Here is a 21524-nt window from a genome sequence, read left to right as displayed (position 1 = left end):
AGCCGCGTCGCAGCCCGGCGCGCTGGCGGTGATGGCGGAAGGGGCTGGGGAAGGCGTTGAGCCAAGCTGGGCGGCAAGCCCAGGGCCCTGGCATCTTGTTGACCCCGGCGCTTGTTTGGAGCCCCCAAGGCCCGGCCAGGATGTGGGGTTCGCTCCAGGCTGAGGTCGGGCCTCGCCAGCAGGCTGGCCGGCCTCGTATGGCACGAGGCAGTGAGGAGGGAGCCCCAGGCTGGCGCCTGCTGGGCCACTGGGCTTGCCAAGGGTGATTAACCGAAAAGGGACGAAGGTTTATCAGGAAAGCACCTGCTTTACCCCTGTAAAGCAACAGGAGTTAGGTGGTGTCTTACCAAACTGTGTTTTACATCAGAGGAAGAGCAGCTTTCGGCCCTGTTGAACAGAACAACCGCTGTGCGTGTCCCAGCTGAAAAGCTGAGGGATGGTCCTTTTCTTAGGGATTACAGATAGGGAGAACTTCCCGTGGAGTCTTCCTCTGCTTCAGATCATTTTGAGATGCTGCCTTGTCTTCTCCCCCAGTGTTGGATATTCTATCACTGTCCTAAAACAGCTGTTATTAGGACTTTGTATTTCGGTAATTGTTTAAGCTAGTTCAAATTTTATACCGGTGCCTGTAATAGCCTCATATAACGAGGTCACATGCCAACCAGTTCAGGCCAAATAGCAAGACTTGGCCTAAAGCCCAGGGTAAGAGCACTATAACACTACTGGCAGCTGCAGGGATCATTCCATACCCATCGCTGTTTTGTTCTGGGCTACTTTTCACTAAGAGATAAGAATAAAACACAGTGCTGTTACTTTTTTTTTGCCTCCCCAGTGAAAAATAACTCTTACATTTCTAATCATGAATGGATGCTGTGTTTGGTTTGGAGGAGTATTTTCCAAAGGTTTTTCCAAATGAGAAATTCACCTCTGTCACATGCTGCTCTCAGTTTGACTGTCTTGGTGAAGTAAAATACAAAATTATATTTTCCATAGAATTCCCTGTATAGGATTACCACAGCAAAAAAAAAAAAAAGTATTTAAAACAAGATTCTCTGTGTTCAAGTGATGGGCATGGCCAGGAGTTGGAGGCACATGCAAACTAGGGTAGAGAGCACAAATATACAATGCTGAAACAGGAGGGGAATGCGGATGCATGACAAAAATGAGATGGATACAAGGAGGGAGTCTGAATACGACCAAAGCTACAAAGCTCTTGATGTGTATTTGGGAAGATTCACTTACACATGGTTCCAGCCCAGGGATTCACAGAATTTTTTTTGGTGTGAGTTAAGTTCAAAAGAATGGTGATGGTGCAGCCAAAATCCTTTCCACTTGGAAAACAAAATTATATCTCACACTAGGTTTTTAATATAACGTTTCACTGCTTAAAAGAAACAGGAGAGGTGAATGACTGGACCTTCAGTGACAGATTTCTGATGGTAGAGGGTTCTTTGATCTAACATTTGATAACAAGATGCAATGGTAAGACATTGAATCTAAGACAGATTCAAACCAGAAACCAGGAGCAAATTTTTTAAGAGTAGTCAAAGTAGATTTTATTGTGATGTATGGGTGACAGGTACGTGCAGGGACAGAACCATGTAGAAAACAAGCCTGCCAGAAGATGGGTCCATCAACTCATTGCTAAGGTAACTATCTATCTTCAAAGAATTATACGAAATTTATGATCTGAAGAATGCAGGAAAGAGAAGAGCTACTGAAAACTAAACACTGTTTAAATTAATTGTCTCAATCAGTGTCAGCAGACATTTGCTCTAAAATAATTTGTATCTCAGAGGTGTCAAGGATGGAAGCCATAAAACTCCTCTTTAAAAATAGACTTACATCACTTCGAAGATCAGAGCAACTCTGCTTAAAGTAGTAGCAGTAGTGGGCTTCTTCAGACTTGAGGAGTCCAGCGCTTGTCACTGCATTACAGCTACGCTTGCTGAGCGTATCAGATACAGCAACCAGAATAGTCCAGTGCTGCCAAGAAGCACAGCAGTCGCACCCAAGAATGCAGACATAGAGACGAAGCTTATTGATTGGCACCACAGGGCAGGAAATAGCGGACTTTATACTTTTTTACTGTACGGGTAGTCTTTTTAATACATACCAGTTTTAGAATACCAGACATTTTTTTCTATCCTTATCCCAATGAACACTTCCATTAGGACATAGACAGAAGAAGTAATGATATGGTATTAGTGCCTGTCCAAGTTTAAGATTGGTTACATATAATCTGAAAGCTGCGGCTGTTGGTTACGTGCTGTCTCCTATTTCCGTCTATATCGTGTTCTGGGGTGTAGGAATTTGCATACGTTAGGCAAGAGTATGAGCCCTACAGCACCTCCTGATTTAATTTTTCCAGGAATCTTTGCACTTCAGATCTGTCTGTTTACACCTAGGTTGTTCTTTTGGGGGGGTGTGTATTCTTACAAAGCCAGTTTAGGTTGATAAAGAAAAAACACAGGCAACTGGCTTGCTCTTTTTTAACATTTTTAGGTTGTTTACTTGGACAAAAATGCTGTTCAAAACCATAAAAGAATGATTTTGCAGCAAGTTTTAGGGTTTGAATACTGACTGGTATTTCCCAGTGGTGAAAGAAGTAGCTCTGCTTTGAAAGCCACCAATGCACAAGAGGCCTTTGCAAAAATTTCACTCACTAGTTGTTATTTCTTCATGTGAATGCTGATTTTCTTTTACATGTGTCACCTGTGCTTTGGTTGCTTTTTAAAACTGTTTATAAATTTCATGGTGTCAGTTAATGAGCAAGTCATTTCAGTAAAACCTGAGTTCTGCCTGGTTGTGAAACTTCATCCACAAGTTGAACTGAAAGTTTCTGAGGTTTAAGAAATTCAGATAAGTTTGTTTCCTTCATTTCTGTTGCACTTCTGGTTTGGGGACAGAAGCAGAAGTGGAGAAAAGGTATGAAAGTGTCTGTTTTTGCAAGATTTCCTGTTTCATTTTGCAGGCCCAAGAGATTCAGATAAGCTTTAGATACCATACAACTTCTGGAGTAATCTCCCAAGGTAAATAACAGAAGTGTTGTCTCTTGAACAAAGTCAACTTGATTAAACAAAACATGTGAGACACAGGGGAAAACAACAGAAGAAGCAAAATGGCAACATATCCAGGCTTTACATATGGTGTGTTTGATGTTATTTTCAAATATATTACAGCAAATCTTTCTTCAAATAAAAATTACAAATTAAATATAACATTTAAAAATCATGACAAATTAAGGTTTTGCTGTGAATATTTTCAGAAGTGGATTATTGAACAGGCTATCACATTTTAAAAACTAACCAAAACAAAGAAAAAGCTATCTTTCAGACTCAAGTGCAGATATTTTCATTTACCTCAAATCAGGCTGCATGTGTCCTACTGAAGTCATCCAACAATTTTGACATTACAGTGAAGAGAGGTTTGATTTATTGATAGCAGGTCGGATGGTAGAAAGGATGCTTGAAAAGGTGTTTTCTTTCTCCTCTAGCTGAGAGTATAAGCCTCCAGCCTTCACGTGAAGTACTCCAGAGAGTTGCTGCAGCTTTTTGAGTCATACTAGACATCCAGTTTTAAAGATATGTGGCACAATTCTCTGTGCTGGCCAGTTGCAGGTATTCCAGGGTACCTGATCGGTAGCTAGCTACCCGTGAAAGCTCCCGTGTCTTGAACCCTTCGTTTTCCCTTTTCTGAAGAATATTTGTTATCATCTCTGCTAAGTGATCTTGTAACCGCTGTTGATTCTCCCTGAAAGCGACAGGATGGAAAAAAAATTCAGTGATTCACATGTGTTTAGTGATCCCCAGATCCCCAGTGGTTTTTAAACGTTTCTATTCTATGTTTATCTTCATGACATTCACACACTACTGATAGAAAGTGTGGGCAGAACCAAATTCAGGTTCTGGATTTGGGAATAGAATTCAGGATTTATATGTGATTTTTCCAGATAGTACAGCTCCCTGTCTCTGCACAGGAGGTCTGTAGCTGTGTCATTATTGACCTTAAAAAAATTTCAGCATCATTTGCATGAAAAGGAAGAAATGAATTAGATTAACTCCAAATCAAAATAGATTCTAGCTCTCAACACCATTACTGGTGCCAGCACTTCCACTATTCAAGTTCAGGTGGCCTTCAGTAATAGAGTTGCCACCTTTTCATAAATGTCTGCAGTGTGTCTGGCTTTTGCTGGAGTACCCCACATATGACGGTTTTTAAGGGGCAATTTTATCAGTCACAGCCTATATGAGGAAGCGAAAACAAAAACATCACTGACTACAAATTACCCCACAAGAGCTCACCGGCATAACATGGTATTACAGAGAGCTGCACATTCAGTTGCAGTTATCCTCTCACTGTACTATCACACGCAGGTGCCATTAGAACTAAAGTTTTGGGAATATTAATGTTTTTCATTTTTCTGTCCATCTCTTGCCCTTACCACATCAGCAACTTGTCCTGTAAGTCTTATTTCCCTCCAAGGAAATGAACCTGTTAAGCGCTTGTATATACAAATAACCTTCAGCACACGCATAATGCCATGTCATGAATATTTACACATGTTTATATGCACATACACTGTTAAGCCTCTAACTACTGAAGGCAAGTTGAGTAGTATAAAAAAACCACAACAAGTGCCAGGGAGGAACAGTGAAGGCTAAAGCGCAAAGACTGGGAATTTCTCTTCCCTGTTCACATAGAAAGACCATCTTACACAGAAGGAGGCATCGGGAGATTGTATTTCTTGTCCTCAGTACCGGTCAACCAGTAGGTAATCTCTGTTCCTCTGCCCTAAATATGTGTGACAAAGAAGAGAAAGCACAATTTAGGGATTAGAATGCAATTTCCTGTAGTTAATTCACTTAAATAATACTGTATTGCACGTTGCCGTGTTTGCCTTTGCTTATTTTCAGTAACTGATGCTCACAGCAAAGGATTAAAAATCAGATGTGAGAAGAAGAATAACAAGGGAGATGCAGCTGCACACCCGCTCCCTTGTTCCATGAGCTGAAACACACACCATGGGAGAGGTGAGCTGTGCTGCCTGCCATCAACTCCCACATACAGGCATCTGCCAAGTGTAATAGAATGAAATAAATGGATTGGTAGACAGACAGATATCAGAGCATGAGCAAATTAATGATAGATTCAGCTTCTCTTCCATCAGATTAATTCACTCCACAATTTTCTGTTACAAATGGTATGCTTCATTTATTCTCCACATCTTTATGTTGCTTTAATTTATGACTTAGGGACCTCTTCATTGCCTGCATTGTCTTTATAGAAGTGTCTTCAACTAGTAGAGACTGTGATACCAATTGATCTGTAACCCTTGTTCCCCAGCTATTAATTAAGTTGCGGGGTACACTCAGCTATATAATGCTTTTATACTATTCCTCTTTTCTGTGTTCATGCGTGTGCATGGTAAAGGTTACCTTCAAGTATGTTTCTCCTCTCACTTCGTACTGGAATCGGCAGTCTGTTCTTTTCAGGATGTTAATAGTGGAACCACTTACATGAATCCTTAAAGCTAAAAAATAAAGACGCAATGAAGGCTCAATCTGGAAATGTACTACATAATCATATTAAGTATATGTGAAAACTGGTGCTATAGCAGAAGCTCTTCCAATTATTATCAACATAAATTCTGAGAGTCAAATTAAATGAGAATCAATTATACCGCTGTACAAAAAATCTGACTCCTGCTACATAACATTGTATCTAGGAGGAATAGCTGGTACAGCCATTGATCTGAAATACAGGTGACCGTGGTATCTGTAGTATTTAGATGCCAAAAGGGAAAAGAATAATTGGGAGTGTCCTATACAGAGAATAGTCACGTGAAGACACTGGGCAGAAGGAAGACAAACTGGCTCTTGGCACAGTTCCCTAATGGTGAAATTGAAGACATAATTGCTTCAATTTAAAATGCACAGTCAGCGTATTTACACAACAGAGCTGTAATACAATTGTAGGTCAAACTAAAATCTACCATTCATAGAGTAAAATTAAATCCAGACATATAAGTATCATATCTTCCAGAGGAACTCAGCCAGCGAAGTAGTCTACGTACTCCGTTACCAGCACTGAAGCATGAACAAAGAGCAATTCTTCGTTGCCCAGCAGGACAGTGAAACAATTGGTAATCAAAACAAATAGGGCTTCTTAATCTTTAAAACTTCCGCGAGCTGATAATAAGTTGTTCTTAGCTGAAAACAGATAGTTCAGTCACAAACTAACCAATAGCCTTTGGTCCTGCTACATTGATAGCTAAAATTAAATCCTTACGCAAGCCTGTGGATTCCATCCGCGAAGCTGTGTTCACTGTATCTCCAAACAAACAGTAACGAGGCATTTTTATTCCAACCACACCAGCCGCACATGGACCTAGAAATGGGATGCAGAGAATGAAAAAAAAGGTGGATCAAGACACTGTTTGTTTGGAAGGTGTCTCACTATTGCAGAGCAGTGCAGTACCTGCTGGAGCTCTGCGTTCCCCACCCATGATGATAATCTGTACCTTACTTCCCAAAGTATCTAGTGGTCTCCCCTTCCACTCCAAACCAAGCCTAGCTCTGTTCGTCTTGCATAATCCAATAAGAGCATAAAAAGGACATGGCTGCACAGTGTTAATTGTATTTAAACACAATCTTTGTGCAGAAAAAAATAAAATTACTAACTGTCAGTTTTGGCAGCAAGAGGAAAAGAAAATAAGCTTCATTACGGAGGGGTGCATAGTGGTTCCTCAAAGGGTTTCCCAGTGCCTCAATCGCTTTCGCTGATATGTTCCTCCCCTGGCAGCTGGTGTTCAGGTGGTTGTTGAAACAAACAAAAATGAAAAGATAAAATTTCCCAAAGTGCTTGGGAGCTATCTGCTTGAGCTATCTGCAGTTCCCCTTTGAGAATAATTATTTTTATGGAATAATTAAAACATGAATTCCCACATAGGCTTGTCAGAACTTTTGCCTCCAAAAGTATAAAATACAGGCCTGCATTTTGTGGCTAGACAAGCATATCTGGCGATGGCTGATCTCCACTTTGGTCAGAAAGGAGTGATCTGCGAAGGCTTATTTGATACAACTGGCTTAATCATACCAGGAACAATGGCAGTTGCTCTTCCTAGCTACTGACTTAAGCTATGAATGAATGGGTATGGGCTATTTCACTACAGGGGAGCAAACCAGTGGCTTATTTACTTCTGTTGCTCGTCCTCCAGGTACATTGTTTTCAACCTGATTCATCATGAGGAGAGCAGTTGCGTATGATGTACTACCAGATCTTCTATGGATGTCTATTCTGTTCAAAAACAAGGCAATAACATTGTCATTGTTGATCTAGCACTACTGTGTACCAGAGTGAATTCCAATGCGAATCCAAACAGGCAGACCCGGCAGATGTCTCAGTTCAAAAGAACCCATGAAGCTGAGGATGTCCAGAGCCATCATGGAGATGTCTACTGCATGCCGGTTGCCATTCCTCTTTGGTAAACCACTCGCCACCATGTAAGCATCACCAATGGTCTCCACCTGTGGAAACAAAATTAGAACTCACTACCTGCAGACAAAGCAAATTACATATTTAGTTAAAAGCAGAAAGGTTTTATCAGATTCTCTTTTTCATGATTAAACATTTCTTCCCCAGACAGCAGGATTGATTAGTTTAAGGTGGCTGACACCTTTTTGATATATGAGTGTTTATAACTGTACCCAGCGTTCCAGTTAATGAATCTGTGACAGCCTAGTATAGAAAATTTGGTATAAGCAGGCACACTGAAAGCATATTGAAATGAGGTAATCTTGACCTGTTTTTCTCTCTTTTGTCTTTGCTTAGAAGGCAGATTCCCAAATCCACCACATCATCCAATTTGATTTGTGTCTCCCCTGGTTGCTAACTGAGCAAAAGTGCGGAGCTAATCACCTTGTAAACATCATGATGGTCAAGAATGTGGTCAAAGTTCTTGTAGATATCATTCAGCATATCTATCACCTCCATAGGGGTGCTGTATTTGCAGAGTGTGGTGAAGCCAACAATGTCACTGAAGTAGATAGTGACTTCTTCAAATAGCTCTGGCTCTACCAGGCCAGTCTCCTTCAAAGACTTTACTACTGGCCTGTGGAAATAGAGAAGGCAGGAAGACAGATGAGTAGTCTGTGTTTAATATTAAAGGTGTTTTTTTATACCACCCAAACGCATCATTGCTTTCTGTGTAGGAAACATCAAATAGTTTGCTGAAAACTGCCACTGTAATCGCATTTTAGAAGCCCATAATGCCTTTCAGGGACCTCAAAGCACTCACTAATGTTAATGAATGCGCTACAGCCTTACAAAATCCAAGTGTGTTAATAGCCATGAGGAAACTGAGGAACAGGAAACTAAGCTTCTTGGCTAAGGTCAGAAATAGGGATATTGAGTCAAATTTAAAACTGAAATTCTGAAACTTTTGACACGTAGACCTACATTCTACCCACACAATAAGTAAGAACAGACATATTTTTCTGTTTCCCCAGCACAGAAGTAATTTCATCCTGATAATTACATCACCTCATCCTGATTTCAGATGAGATATCATAGTCTGATAATTTTATGGAACAAAAATTCAATGCCATGACAGTCAATATCTATGCAGAGGGACCCTCATTTTCTTGCATTTCTAAATCCAGGAAAATATCTGTTCCTAGTAGAGATATTAGAAGAGAATAACTGAAAGAGACCCAGAAAATTATAGGTGTTGCACAGTGCTGTGTTCCATCTACAATGAGACAATAATAGGGTGGTAGTAACAACAAAGAGTGGAAGGAAACATGGATTCCTTGTCGCACGGTCTACACAGCCAGATCATTTCAAGTTTTCCCCAAAACTGGATTGAACAGACACTTTTTTTTTTTAAGATGAGTCATAAAATCGATACCCTGACTACTTAAATACCCTTGAAACTAGTAATGACATACCAGGATAGTTTTACTATTCCAAATGTATGCAATACCAAAATTACTGGTATTACCAATATTATACTATCAATAATACTTGTCCTATACCATCCTCTGAAGCATCCATCTAGCCCAGTCTGGCCAAGTATGGCCCAGCCCACCTCAGCCCCTCTGTTGCATTGCTAAAACCCCGCCTAAAGTTGGACTGCACTCCTGCTCTCCAGCTGGAGACACTCCTTCTACCTAGCAAGGTGCTGGAGCAGAACAGAGCTCTGTGATGTGGGATCACTGTAGATCTATGTGATGTGGGATCACTGTAGATCTTTTTTCCTCCCTAGCAGGATCAGATTAGAGGAGAAGGAAATAGAAGATTAATGTTAATCCCAACCCCACTCTCCAAGAATCAGGTGATATATGTAAATAAAATCCTGGCCAGTTACCTTGGAAGTAACATGAAATTAAGCCTGTCTGCTCTGTCTCGCTCTGCTTTGTATAGCTCTGTCCTTTCCTCCACCAGGTGCTCCAGGTTCCGGGAATACAGCTGTAGACGCCGGATCAGGGTATCCATGTAGCTTTCATTGGTCTGGCCATGGTAGTTACTGCAAATAACAGAAAAACACAGAAGCCAACAAGAAAGGTTAATGGAAGCACATTGTTGAGAGAGGCAAAAAAGAGGCAAAAAAGGAGCAATGGAAAACTTCTCCAGTGTTTGACTTCCATGTAGTTAGAATGCAAAGTGCCTCAAGTGCATCATTCTTTTTCTTGCTTGGAGGGCTTATGTATATGAATTTAAAGTCTGTGATCCACGCTTGTCACTTGGAGCTGGTAATTCTTAAAGCACTCTTAAATCACTTAGCCCTGCTAATATTGTCAACTCCAGGTTACCTTGGGTAATCCACGAACGTTCATTTGTAAAAAGTAACTGACAAGCTCGAATCCTGAGAAGAAGCTGAAGATAGTAGGTAGAAAATTGTATATAACGTTTAGATGGGGACTTCAGCTAGAAGGATTAAGACAATTTGGGGCTGCCTGTGTAGAAGACAGAACAATTCAACGGAACAATTAGCAGCCCCTGGGCTAGTTTTGCTCACAAGATCCTGCGGACTGCAGCCTACTAACTCCTGGAAGCAGAAGTATGATAACACAAGCCACTCATAACCCCAGTTTGTCTGGGCAGCCTGCACTCGCCAAAGCAGCCTGAAAGTAGATGGGGCCAGGCTGACTGGAAGAGTCAGATTAGTATTAGTGGACTTTAAAACCACTCTTACTTGAAACAAATCTTTATGTCAGGGATGCACCATCTTAGACCCCCATGAGGAGAACACCATGTTGCATGTGGCAAGAGGCAACCTCTTTGCTTTTGTAGGATGGAGGCTTAGGAGCTGAACCAGGACATCTTTCTGTTCAGCTGCAGTAAGATTATTCAATTGATACATTCAGTTATACATAGTGCAGTTGTCCTTCTGCCCATGTAAAGTGTAAAATGATGCGAGTATTGTTGGGGTTTGTTGATGAGGAGAGCTTTAAAAACTGGGGAGCAATTTCCCAAGAGAAGTTCCCAAGCTCACTGTTTGAACATCAAAATAATTAAATCAGACCAAACTCTATAGGAACAATGCAGCATTAGCCAGGTGAAAGGCCTGTATAACCCCACAGGGTTTATCCAGCTACGGCCCTTATTATCCCACAGCTTTATACCAACAAAACCCTGTAATTAATACTTCTGGTGAGTTACAACCCAACACTTCCAGTCAGTTTAATTTGGGACCATTCAAACTCATTTATGGCACAACCCAGCTCATCCAAACTTTTCTAATCATCCTCCAAACATTTATGTGCATTCATTTCCCGAAACTTAGATGACATGAGTCACTATCCAACCCTTGACTGGAGACAGGGGGTGAATTACTTGAATGGTTTAAATCTCTAATTATCCAGCTTGCTACTTTCACAATGTACCAATCTGAGGTATGGTGATCATCTTACCCTCACTCAGCTAATACATGCATAGATGCTCATGTACACACATGAGCACATATAAATACACACGTGCTCGCCTACCTTTCTGCCAAAGAATAAAAGAGGATCTAAGTGAAGACACTCAGTTTTTCCACTGACTGAATCATAATCACATCAGTTTACATACTTAAAAATATGAGCTTTCCAACACTTAGGAGGAGTTTGGAGCATCTTAAAAAATGGAGCCCCTGCTGCTCACCTGAATATTTTAGCCAGAGTACTCTCAATTTTCTTAAAGTCAGGCCTTTTCTCTGGATCTTCTTCCCAGCAGCTCTTCACTAGTGTATACACCTTCAAACAAAAATTTAAGGAAAGTCCACCTGAGTAATGGATATAGAAGGATAATGGTGCTAAACAGCACTAGTTCATTAGGGAATTTCCAGTTACTCTTGACCGGCAACATACTAAAACGTGTGACTAACTGTTTTGAATCTATGGTTAGGACACTCGTTGCAGGCATCTTAAACTTAACTCTGTGGTGACTAGTGACATGATCTTAACTTGAATTTCCAATACATAAATGAAAGGCAAGTAAATGGATCCGGTCTTGCAGCTGGTGCCAGATACAGTTATTGACATGGAGGTAAATGCTGTGGTAATTATATTTCCAATACCCTGAGTTTGGGATTTTTCTGAAACTGGTGATTCAGCCAAAAAGAATGGGGTTCGTTGCTGAATATGTGGATGTCTACAATACAGACATTTTCACCTGAGCAAGAAGCATTAGAGGCTATATAATCAGTGGAGAGAGGTATATTTGGGGTGTGATTTATTCCATCGTAAAGATATTTAAAATAGGTCAGAAGAGTGGCACCATATAAGCGTCCATTTCTTTCCAGTGAAATAATTTTCCTGAGTCGTATTTCATCTCACTGGTGACAACTATAGAATACCGATTTTTCCCAGGAGGTTAGGGCATTTGGCATAAAATGTGCATAGCTTTCATCCTCCCATATCATGAGCTCTAGTTTGGCCAGGACTTCTGCCCTTCACCCAGAAAATGGCTTAGTTAATTATTAGCTTACTTCCATCTCTCTTTCTCCCACTGTTTCCAAGGACAGGTCTGGTCGGAAAGGCTTCACTCCTTTGCCGCTCTCCACTCTGTAAAGTTTCTCTAACACAGGGAAAAGATGCGAAGTTTTAAACAAAAAAACATGAGAAGGACATTTCTTGTGGATAGCGTCCTATGATGTTACGAGTTACTGTACAAACAGAAGCACTGAAGACTGTTCCCTCATTTTAATGTGAATTTCAACTTTGGAGCTTTTCTAAATATATGGCACAAGATCAAAACAGGCTGGCTTGAAGGCCCCTGAAAGCAAAATGAATAGGAATGTACATGAGTATTTATTGGTCACGGTAGACACGGTTATGGCATCTTCCCAAATAAACGTTAGGCATTATTAGTGTGCCTCTCAGCATGAAGTATAGCTTGTAGTAAAAAACAATGTAAAAAGCCCATTGCGACTTGATCAAAAGTGTGGAGACATACAACTTTCATCAGAGCAGTTCAAATCATCCCGCAGATGCTCAGCTTCCTTAAAACTAGGCTATTAATGTATCTCATTTAAAAACATTGCATTTGTTAGCTCATTTGTACTCTTATTCATGAAATCCGTTCTATGAAAGTTATTTGGATTCCGAACATACCAGAATGCAGGCTGCGTTTGCGCAACTCGATTTAAGCACAGTAAGTGAGAGCTAAAGCAAAAATATCTCTGTCCTTCTCCTCCAGAACTCAAGAGTTCCAGAGGGAGGGAGTTAAAAAAGAGAAGCAATTTTTTACCTCTGGGGGAGAGAAACTGAAAGGGATCCATGAACAAGTGTGAAACACATTTATTAATAATGTCTGATTGTATTTTACTGAAGGAAGCATATAATGAGATGAGGAAGGTTTGTAATCGTGATGGTATGTGCAAGTCTAGAGCAGCTAGGGATGCCTAAGCATGCCCAGTGTGCATGATCACCCTAAAAAGATGCAGTAGCTTCCAGCTTTGTGGTACAGAAATTACAGACTAGAGAAGGAGCAGGAGACTTGAGTCTCCCAAATGCTATGGAGTGGAGAGAATGCTAAGAAGTCTTCTGTGGGCTAAGAGACAAAAGAATCTGTGTAAGTCTCGTGTATGCAAGAGGAACGTGTTGGATTTCCATGCTGCGCACACACCTGAGAGCGGAAGTAACAGCAACTCTTAGCAACACTGCAATTAGCCAGTGGCAGAAAGTAGTGGAACAAGGAGGCAGCTTGAATTGAGCGTTGGTACGTGACAGGATTTCACAGTCTTCAGCAGTGAATGAGGTGTTCCTGCAGAAGAGTGGAGCAACCAGCTGGCCTAACAGCTGTCTCGCAGAGAAGTCAGTGAAGAGGACTATGACCTAGTTACTTCTATACATCAGAAACCCAGTTCTGTATGCCCATCATCTTTGTGGGACCTCTTTTCTCTCATTAGTAGCAATATTATTGTATGTTAAGTTGATCGATACATATTTGCGGGTTGAGAAAATTGGCTCACTAAGTACCTGCAAGTTGAGTTTAATTTTCCTGAGTTGGTGGATGGAGGCTAGGTACGGGGTTTTTTAAACAACTCTTTTAAAATCTGAACACAGTCCTTGCTGCTGCCAATGAAGTCCTGGAGAAGCAGTTATATCAGTTGTCCTGAAATACCAATATCATGTCTTCTAACTTGCAGAGATAGCCTAGCCATTGAAAGACTTTCTGCAGGAGACTTAAAAACCAAATGAATCTAACATGCAACAGGGACATTCCTTTGCCCATTACCATTGGCTCCAATTTGCTATTCTTTTCCTTCTTTTTATCTTAGATATTTGTAAATTAATGGTCACCCCAAGTTTGAGCTACTCTCTTCCAAAGGTAAATGATGCCACAAACAAAATTCAAAGGTGTTTGAATAAGTATGGTCCGCCCTCTTGCTGCCTCATCTTGGCTAATGAATGAATCCAGACATTTAAATGAGGAGCCACTTCAGCAATATATAATAACACTCATTCCTTTCTGTACATGAAATTTGATGAACTGCCGAAACTAGGCTGAACACATTTACTCAAATTGCATAATCAAAAATCAAGAATAATACCAGAAGCCATTAGATCAGCAATATATATCTTAGACATCTACTAATGCTTTTAAGGAAAAAGCTTTGGGGAGAAAACAGTCTCCTCACTGAATGGAAAACTTAAAATTTCAACTGAAGTTTACAAAGCAGATTTTTTTTTAAGTTATGCTGAATCCAGACTTACCAAACAGACTTCAGGCCCAGGAAATTTATTGCTGTCTTACTAAACATGCTGATATGTGTGACCACCTCCAGCAACAGCACCTAGAGGTGCTAAAAATTATTTCAGCTGGATGGATTAACCTAATGCTCTTTGAAAGGGACAGTCTTTCTAAAATGACAAAATGCAGTGTTAAGAAACAGGTCAAAGTTAAAACAAGGAACCAGATTGTGACTGTGACAGCCAGGGTCAAACACAGAGCAATGAGGATGCCACCACATCCCAGAAGAGTCCAGAAATGCTGTGTTTGAGGCTAACTTAATAATCATTAACATAACACAGAAAGACTGTAACTGCTGAACAAACAGTTAAAAGAATGTAGTTTGCTATGGATTTGCTTTGCAAGTCAAAATGAGAAGAGCATTGTATCTATTTTGGCAATATTTGTAAAATCCTTGCATTCATGAGGATCGCTCCTGCCTCTTCCCAAGAAAACGGAATACAAAGACATTTATTTTCTCTACCTTATCTTAAGCATAGAGTCCTGAAGAGTTTGCTTGAAGGGGAACAGGCATTTCTAATCTCTTTTAGGTTTACATTTATATTAAAGAGTTAGTGATGTGAAATACTGTGTTTCCCCAAATATGAACATAGATTTGTGGTAATGTAGGATGATGAACATGCCCCATAAGTTATTCTCAAATATAACTCAGGAAAAAAGCTATTAGGCTGTCCAGCTGCTGCTCTAGATGTTTTAACAAATGTGAGGCGGATCTATCAGAATGACTCAGAGATAAAGGCAATGTCTAAACTTGTTGTTGGTAACTGTCACTAGGAAAATCCCAAACCCACACATGCTTTTATGTCAGTTCTAATATATAGTAATGCCTGGATTCTGGGAACTGGGATTGACTGGGCTGTTAGCCACTCAAAAACAATGTCACAAAATGCACAAAATGGGGTTTAATGGATGTACTACAGGAGGAGATGCTTTTTCTGGCAGAAGTTAAATGACTAAAGTTGATTTTGTCAGGCTTGAATAAAGTCTGAATTGCCAGTTTTAAAATGCCAACTGTTCTTTTGTCACGCTGCGGAGTTTCTGTTGTTCTGTGTTGACATTGCTGATTTACGATGCCTAATATGAGTGAATTATTATATGTTGTGCACAACTCATAATAGAAAAACCTTTGTGGCCTTTAAATGTTACAGTAAGTCTGGACAGCATTGTATAACGTTAACTTCTGTAATGCTGTGGCCAAGGTGAGGAGGGAGGACAAAGGGCAAGAAAACTCAGTACAAACTTTATTTACACAAAGAATAAGGACACTTGCCCCCACAGTGAGATCCTTCAAACAGGCTCTTCGTTCATCACACCGTGAAAGAAGCAGCAGCTCAAGCAGCTATCAGAGACAGTGCCTTTCACAAAACGTGGAGAATGGGACAGTTACAGCTACACCATTCCGGAAGGCTGCAATGGAGGGGAAATTTGTGGATTTACCTTTGTTGTCCCGGCAGTGTCCAGTGTAGAAGGTCTCCCTGCGTAGGATGATTTCCTGGGCAATGATCCCGTAGCTGTACACATCACCTTTCTGAGACACATCAGCATCACGGAGATGCTCAGGAGCTGTCCACAGGTCTGAAGATCCAGATGACAACAGGGGACGAGGTAAAGGGGGAAGGGAGAGAAGTAGTTGAAAACGGGTGATCCTTCTCAGAGCATCCATTGGAAGGTCTCCCTGCGTAGGATGATTTCCTGGGCAATGATCCCGTAGCTGTACACATCACCTTTCTGAGACACATCAGCATCACGGAGATGCTCAGGAGCTGTCCACAGGTCTGAAGATCCAGATGACAACAGGGGACGAGGTAAAGGGGGAAGGGAGAGAAGTAGTTGAAAACGGGTGATCCTTCTCAGAGCATCCATTGGCTATAGTGATATTTCCTCTACCAAACCCAGAACCCACTGGTACTGTTTATTTCCTACTTTAGCATTTTTCTTGAGAAGCTGACATCAATACAGCTTAGATAAACCTCTGATGTGGCAGTTTTTAATTGTCTGGGATTTGCTAACCCTACGATTTTCCACTGTAGATGCAGACCCTCACACCTCCAGAAAAATTATGGTTACTGGCAATGAACTTGCTTTTTTTAGCTACCTTTCATGGGCTTCTTAGAAATAGCCTATGCATCTGTATAAGACCAAGGAATGCCAGTGCTATAAAAAAAAGCTGAGCCATAAATTATTGATCTAGATGCATGGAGTTTGTTATAGAAGATGTCAGATGAGAAGACTGTAATATTTCCCAGCGGCCTTGATATCATGAATCTATTGAAACAATTTTCAAGTGCTTTTGAGCCTGACATAATATTACCTGCTCATAACCACTTTCTTTCTACAGAAATTATTGATCTGTATTTCTAGTGCAACAAGCACCATTGTACCTCAAAACCAGAATGCTGCCATGGTATGACAGTTTGTTATGACATGCTGGTGATGTATCATAACAGTGACCTGAACACAGTGATGCTGAAGACAGTGTTACGATATCAGGCTGCAACATCCAGCCACAATGAATCTGTATATCTCTTGTGAAGCAGTAAGTTTTCAAGGAAAGAAATCTAGTAGCCAGAAATTTTGAGGCTGCTTGTCAAGGCATTTATCTTATGAGCAATGAAAGAAGAGAAATACATTACAAAGTAATAATAATATAAATTTAAATACGAAATGAAGAATGAATAGAGCATTTACATTCAGTGCACTTTTCTTACTCTCTTTTTATGTTCTCATTGCTACTCTTGAGCATGTTTGTGTCTCAATGTAAAAATTTTCTCTCAACCCAGATGCAACCACAGTTTCTTCTCAGATCAAATACTACAGCTATGGCACAGCGCTGTGCTTATTATACCCCAAGCTCTACAATACAGATTCAGATGACATAATTTCAGATGGGCTCGTCTTTTCACTCAAGATCAAGTAAGAAGGAAAAGATGAGTAGAAAGGAATGCTCTATTTTACAGAAATGTCCTAAGAATATGAGATGAATAGAAAACGTAGAGAAAAGCTGTTAAAATTATTCCAATCTGATTGAACACATATGTCTAGATTCCTACCTAAGGATGAAAAACATTAAGGTTATCATTGCATATCATTACAGATTTTTTTAAGGATGATCAGAGTCACGAGTGTTAATGTTTAAATTAAGTTAAAGAGCACTGTGGTAACACGTGCATCTGATCAATGACAAGATCATGTAGTACTTAACTCCTTTTTTTCTTCATACAAGTTCAGCATTACTGCTGAAGTGAGCTGTTTGCATGAAGGCCTTGGATGCTGAAAATTTTTCTTGCATCTCAGCCACATGTGAAATCTCTGTTTCCTAAACTATAAGTTGAAAATTCATCTTTCGTTTCCTTCTCATCCTCACTGCCTAGTTTCTTTCTCTACCTGCTAATAATTCTTTTTCATTGTGTTATTTAAGTTAAGACAGTGTTTTCAGATATCATTTGTATGATGGCTGCTACATGAAACAAAATCATATTGTATGTTTTGTATTGTGTACAAGACTAAATGGGCTGCTACATGAAACAAAATCATATTGTACGTTTTGTATTGTGTACAAGACTAAATTAGGCCCTACTGGACTACGAATATAAGAAGATTCCACTGGGTTGGAAACCATGAAGGAGAGTCCAATTGGGTACTGATTTTACCTTTCCTTGGAGGCAGAATTGAATTACAGCCAAAATCAGTGATCTTCACTACCATGCGATTGTCTACTACACAGTTTGTGGATTTGAGCCGACCATGGACTTCAGTTTTGCTTGAGTGCAGGTAAGACATCCCCTGTGGTTGATAATAAAAGAGGAAGAAAGCAAGACTATGTGTGAGACACTCAGCTGTTACCAGACTCAACAAGAATGTGGAGTATTAATGTAATATCTGTTCAAGTAATTAAATGGCCTTCATCAACAATGGATATGCATAAATCACATTTCCCTGCCATGGAGAGAAACAAATGTTATTTTACAGAGGAGACTTTCCAAGATGACAGGAACAATCAATGTTAAGAAATGAGGAGATGGATCATTAGAAGGATCATATCATGGAAGACCATCCTTCCTCTTAGTTAACAAAAGTCTGACATAGCATTTTGGGGTTTGATAAGATTAGAACACAATTAAGCAATTAGGAAAATTTATTTCTTCCCACAGAAGTTTTGATTTCACTCGCGATAAATGCTTTTTTGGTAAATTTAGTACAGATTTGTTGGAATGTCACAGGAAATAAGTGCTCCCAACTACATGTTCATCCAATGGACACCACAGGTTTGAGAGGAATTGCTCTTTATGTCTGTATCGTCTTTGAAGATTACCATACACCAGAGGCTTCATTCAGAAACATTGCAGCAGATCCTCTTACACAAAGCAGAGGGCTAAAGAGGGGTCAATGCAGAGAGTGCTAGATGATGCACTAAGGTTTATGTAAGGCAGGGAATCAGATTAGACAATCATAAAGGTCTCTTCTGACCTGACTGATTATGGTTTCTTCTGTACTAGTCAACACATATCAGCTATCCATAAGCTAAACTCAGAAGTGGGCACCATGAGGACTGACCGGTGCAGTTTCAGCTATATTTCCTGAGATTCAGACTCTTCACTCACAACACACACAGGTGTACAAAGGTATGTAGTTTGCCCCTTTTTACTCATCACCTCTGAATTTATCTCTTTTAGTCTAAGACACTCCAATAGGGTGTAATACATGAGAAGGGGCCAGTGCTGAGGCATAGCAGGAAAATAACATTAGTAAGTGGGCGTAAACTGAAGAAGGGAGTAGGTATGCTAATTTGCACCCTCTTGCTATTATTTATTCCGTTTCATCTCTCTCTTCTGAATTACTTAAGCTCACACCTACTTATAGCCTACTGCTGGTTGTTTTTCTTCCTATAGTCCCTTTTTCTGTAGCTCAGTATATGAAGCACAATCTATATCCTGTGGAAGCCAGAACAGGTACATCATATCTGTTTAGTTTCTTCTCCGAACGGTCTTCCACTTAGACTCCTACATGTATGGCTTATCCTCTTGTATGATAACTGGTAGATCGACTTTAATCAGGTCATGAATACACTGTGTGACATGCTGGGTTTTCTCTCCTTTGGTACCCGTATTTGGGAACGGACCAGCAAATGCTTCAAGACATCACTGAGACACGAGCTGAGTTTTGGGCACAGTAGAGCTATGTCTGAGACACAAGCAGCCTACAAGAGATGCAATCCCTGGAGAATGTTGTTGGACTGGTTATCCTGGACCTATCTAGACCATGCCAAAATTTACGGAGACTGTGTGCACGCTATACCCAAGGAACACATTTCTTGATTAAGCAGCTTTTATCATGCAGCCCTGATGACACTATCCAGGATGTTTTGCCTGCTTTTGGTCCTATTTCCTCCAGCTGCGCCTTCTTCCAGCACCTGCTTTCAACAGCCAGGAAATGCACCCATTGCTACAGCAGAATTCCTAATCAGTTTCAGCATCAAATGGCAGGCAAAGGTAATTTTATTTCCTTATACCAGGGCTTTCTTGTTAACAATTTCTGGAGGCAGAAGTCTTATAGATGTGCCTGATAAAATTTTCCGCTTTCCTTCCAACTATCCTATGCACCTACCTGAAAACACAGAACCTATTAAAACCTACTATGTGATTTGCAAAATTTATGATGACTTTCAGTGCAGTACAGCTAAATCCTTGAGGCATTCTTGTAACCTCTGCTCTGAAGCTTTAGTTCTGACTGAGAACCCTTTTCCTGACACAGTGCAAGAATATTAGAATCCCTTGCACAATATCCTGCAGCAGCCCCTTATTTAATAAATAGTGTTGCAACGACAGTGTATGCACTAATAACTGCAAGGCTTGATTACTGCAATTCCTTCTTAGCAGACCTTTCATCAGAGATCTTTGGTCACATGTAACAAAATCCATGTAGCTACAGGTGGTGCCATCAGACCTAGAGACAGCGAAGATAGAAAAGAAAAAAAGTAAATGGAGCAGATTTAGGGCTTCCCCTTTGCCTACCCACCTCCTCTAGTGGACTAGGGGATGCTCTAGGAATAGTCACTGCTTGGCTAGCTGTACCAGGGAACAGAAGCGATACAACCTCCTCTGTTCAGAAACACTGATGCAGAAGCTTCTGTGCCAGATGAAGAGTAGGCGAAGTACGAGGGCTGTTTGGGCAATGGTAAAAATGGGGTGTAGGAAAGTGGTGGTGTGGAGAGGGAGGAGCATATCAAAAGGAAAGCAAAGGAACTGCAGGAGCTGGTCATAGGGATTTTAACAGCCTGGAGAGCTGGAGCTGGGCTTTAAAAGGGCAGATGCTGGGATGAGAAGAACTGGAGCTGAAGGGTTATGAAGTGGCTTATGTAAAGCAAGAAGCCATTTGAGTAAAAATAGACAGGGTGCCTGGAGGTTGGGAAGCTGTGGTTTTGAAAAAGCAGTACAAGAAGTTCATGGAAATGTCTAGGTCCCAGAGGCTCCACCAACCACAGCATCAGGCCAAGGAATAGGAGAGGCTGGCAGATCATCCAAATGACAGTAAGTTTCCTGATATTCCTAGGTACATACAAGTTTTCAGGAAGATTTGGTGAACCATCTCTACTATCACGGCTAATAGTACTTAGGAGTCATTCCACAGAACAGATGCGGTGCGCTGCCCATCCTCAGACTCCATGTCCCATTCCCATTACCAACGGTGCAACGAACAACCGATTGTGAAGTCCTGGTCCCAGTGCAGTCACTGGGCATTTGGTCACTCCTTTCAGAGGGATTGGGATTTCTCTCTCCTCCTCGTAAACAGAGCACCAGTACTAATCCCTATTTTCTTAGGAAACATCTGAAAGTGAACTGCAAAGGGTTAAAAAATACCATGTTTTTTGATATGCTATAAGGAGAAAGGGAAATGCCACTGCTGCTATTTAAAATGAAACTTAATGCTGAACATTAACTGAACTTGAAAGTCATTAACAAGGTCAACAAACTGTGACAATTTGGATTAAGGGGGCTTTAATAAAGAGCAAGATTTTCAGTATCTCTTTAGAACAGACAGAGTAGAGTCATTCATTGTGGAGATCAAATCTGATTTTTGAAATGGGAGGACTGTCCAACTGCAAACCAGCAATAAGAAGAGGAGAGCAGTTAAGCACTAGCAAAAAGGCAGAGGTAATTCTCTACATTACCTGCAGAGGTATAATGAATTATTATACCTGTGAATTATAAAGGTTCCTTAACTACCAGCTAAACAGATACAAGTCGCTAATGTAGAATAGAATTTCCTTTACAGTTCACATTGAG

General features: G+C 40.5%; 1 protein-coding gene across 1 annotated transcript in view; it reads right to left on the bottom strand.

Moving 5' to 3' along the window:
* Positions 1-3578: 3578 nt before the first annotated feature.
* Positions 3579-21524, bottom strand: part of GUCY2C (guanylate cyclase 2C (heat stable enterotoxin receptor)) — a gene marked incomplete at its 5' end in the record, with an annotated part of 39403 nt that continues 21457 nt past the window's right edge. Inside the window, 11 exons of the mRNA XM_009587478.1 lie at positions 3579-3753; positions 4718-4794; positions 5439-5533; positions 6292-6390; positions 7355-7529; positions 7921-8113; positions 9371-9529; positions 11149-11240; positions 11975-12063; positions 15679-15816; positions 17892-18024. Of these exons, the coding sequence (XP_009585773.1) occupies positions 3579-3753; positions 4718-4794; positions 5439-5533; positions 6292-6390; positions 7355-7529; positions 7921-8113; positions 9371-9529; positions 11149-11240; positions 11975-12063; positions 15679-15816; positions 17892-18024 (1425 nt within the window). The remainder of the gene's footprint in view (positions 3754-4717; positions 4795-5438; positions 5534-6291; positions 6391-7354; positions 7530-7920; positions 8114-9370; positions 9530-11148; positions 11241-11974; positions 12064-15678; positions 15817-17891; positions 18025-21524) is intronic.

This window comes from Fulmarus glacialis, unplaced genomic scaffold (genome assembly GCF_000690835.1).
Source record: "Fulmarus glacialis isolate BGI_N327 unplaced genomic scaffold, ASM69083v1 scaffold13611, whole genome shotgun sequence".
Lineage (NCBI taxonomy): Eukaryota > Metazoa > Chordata > Aves > Procellariiformes > Procellariidae > Fulmarus > Fulmarus glacialis.
This window is presented reverse-complemented; position numbering and strand designations above follow the sequence as displayed.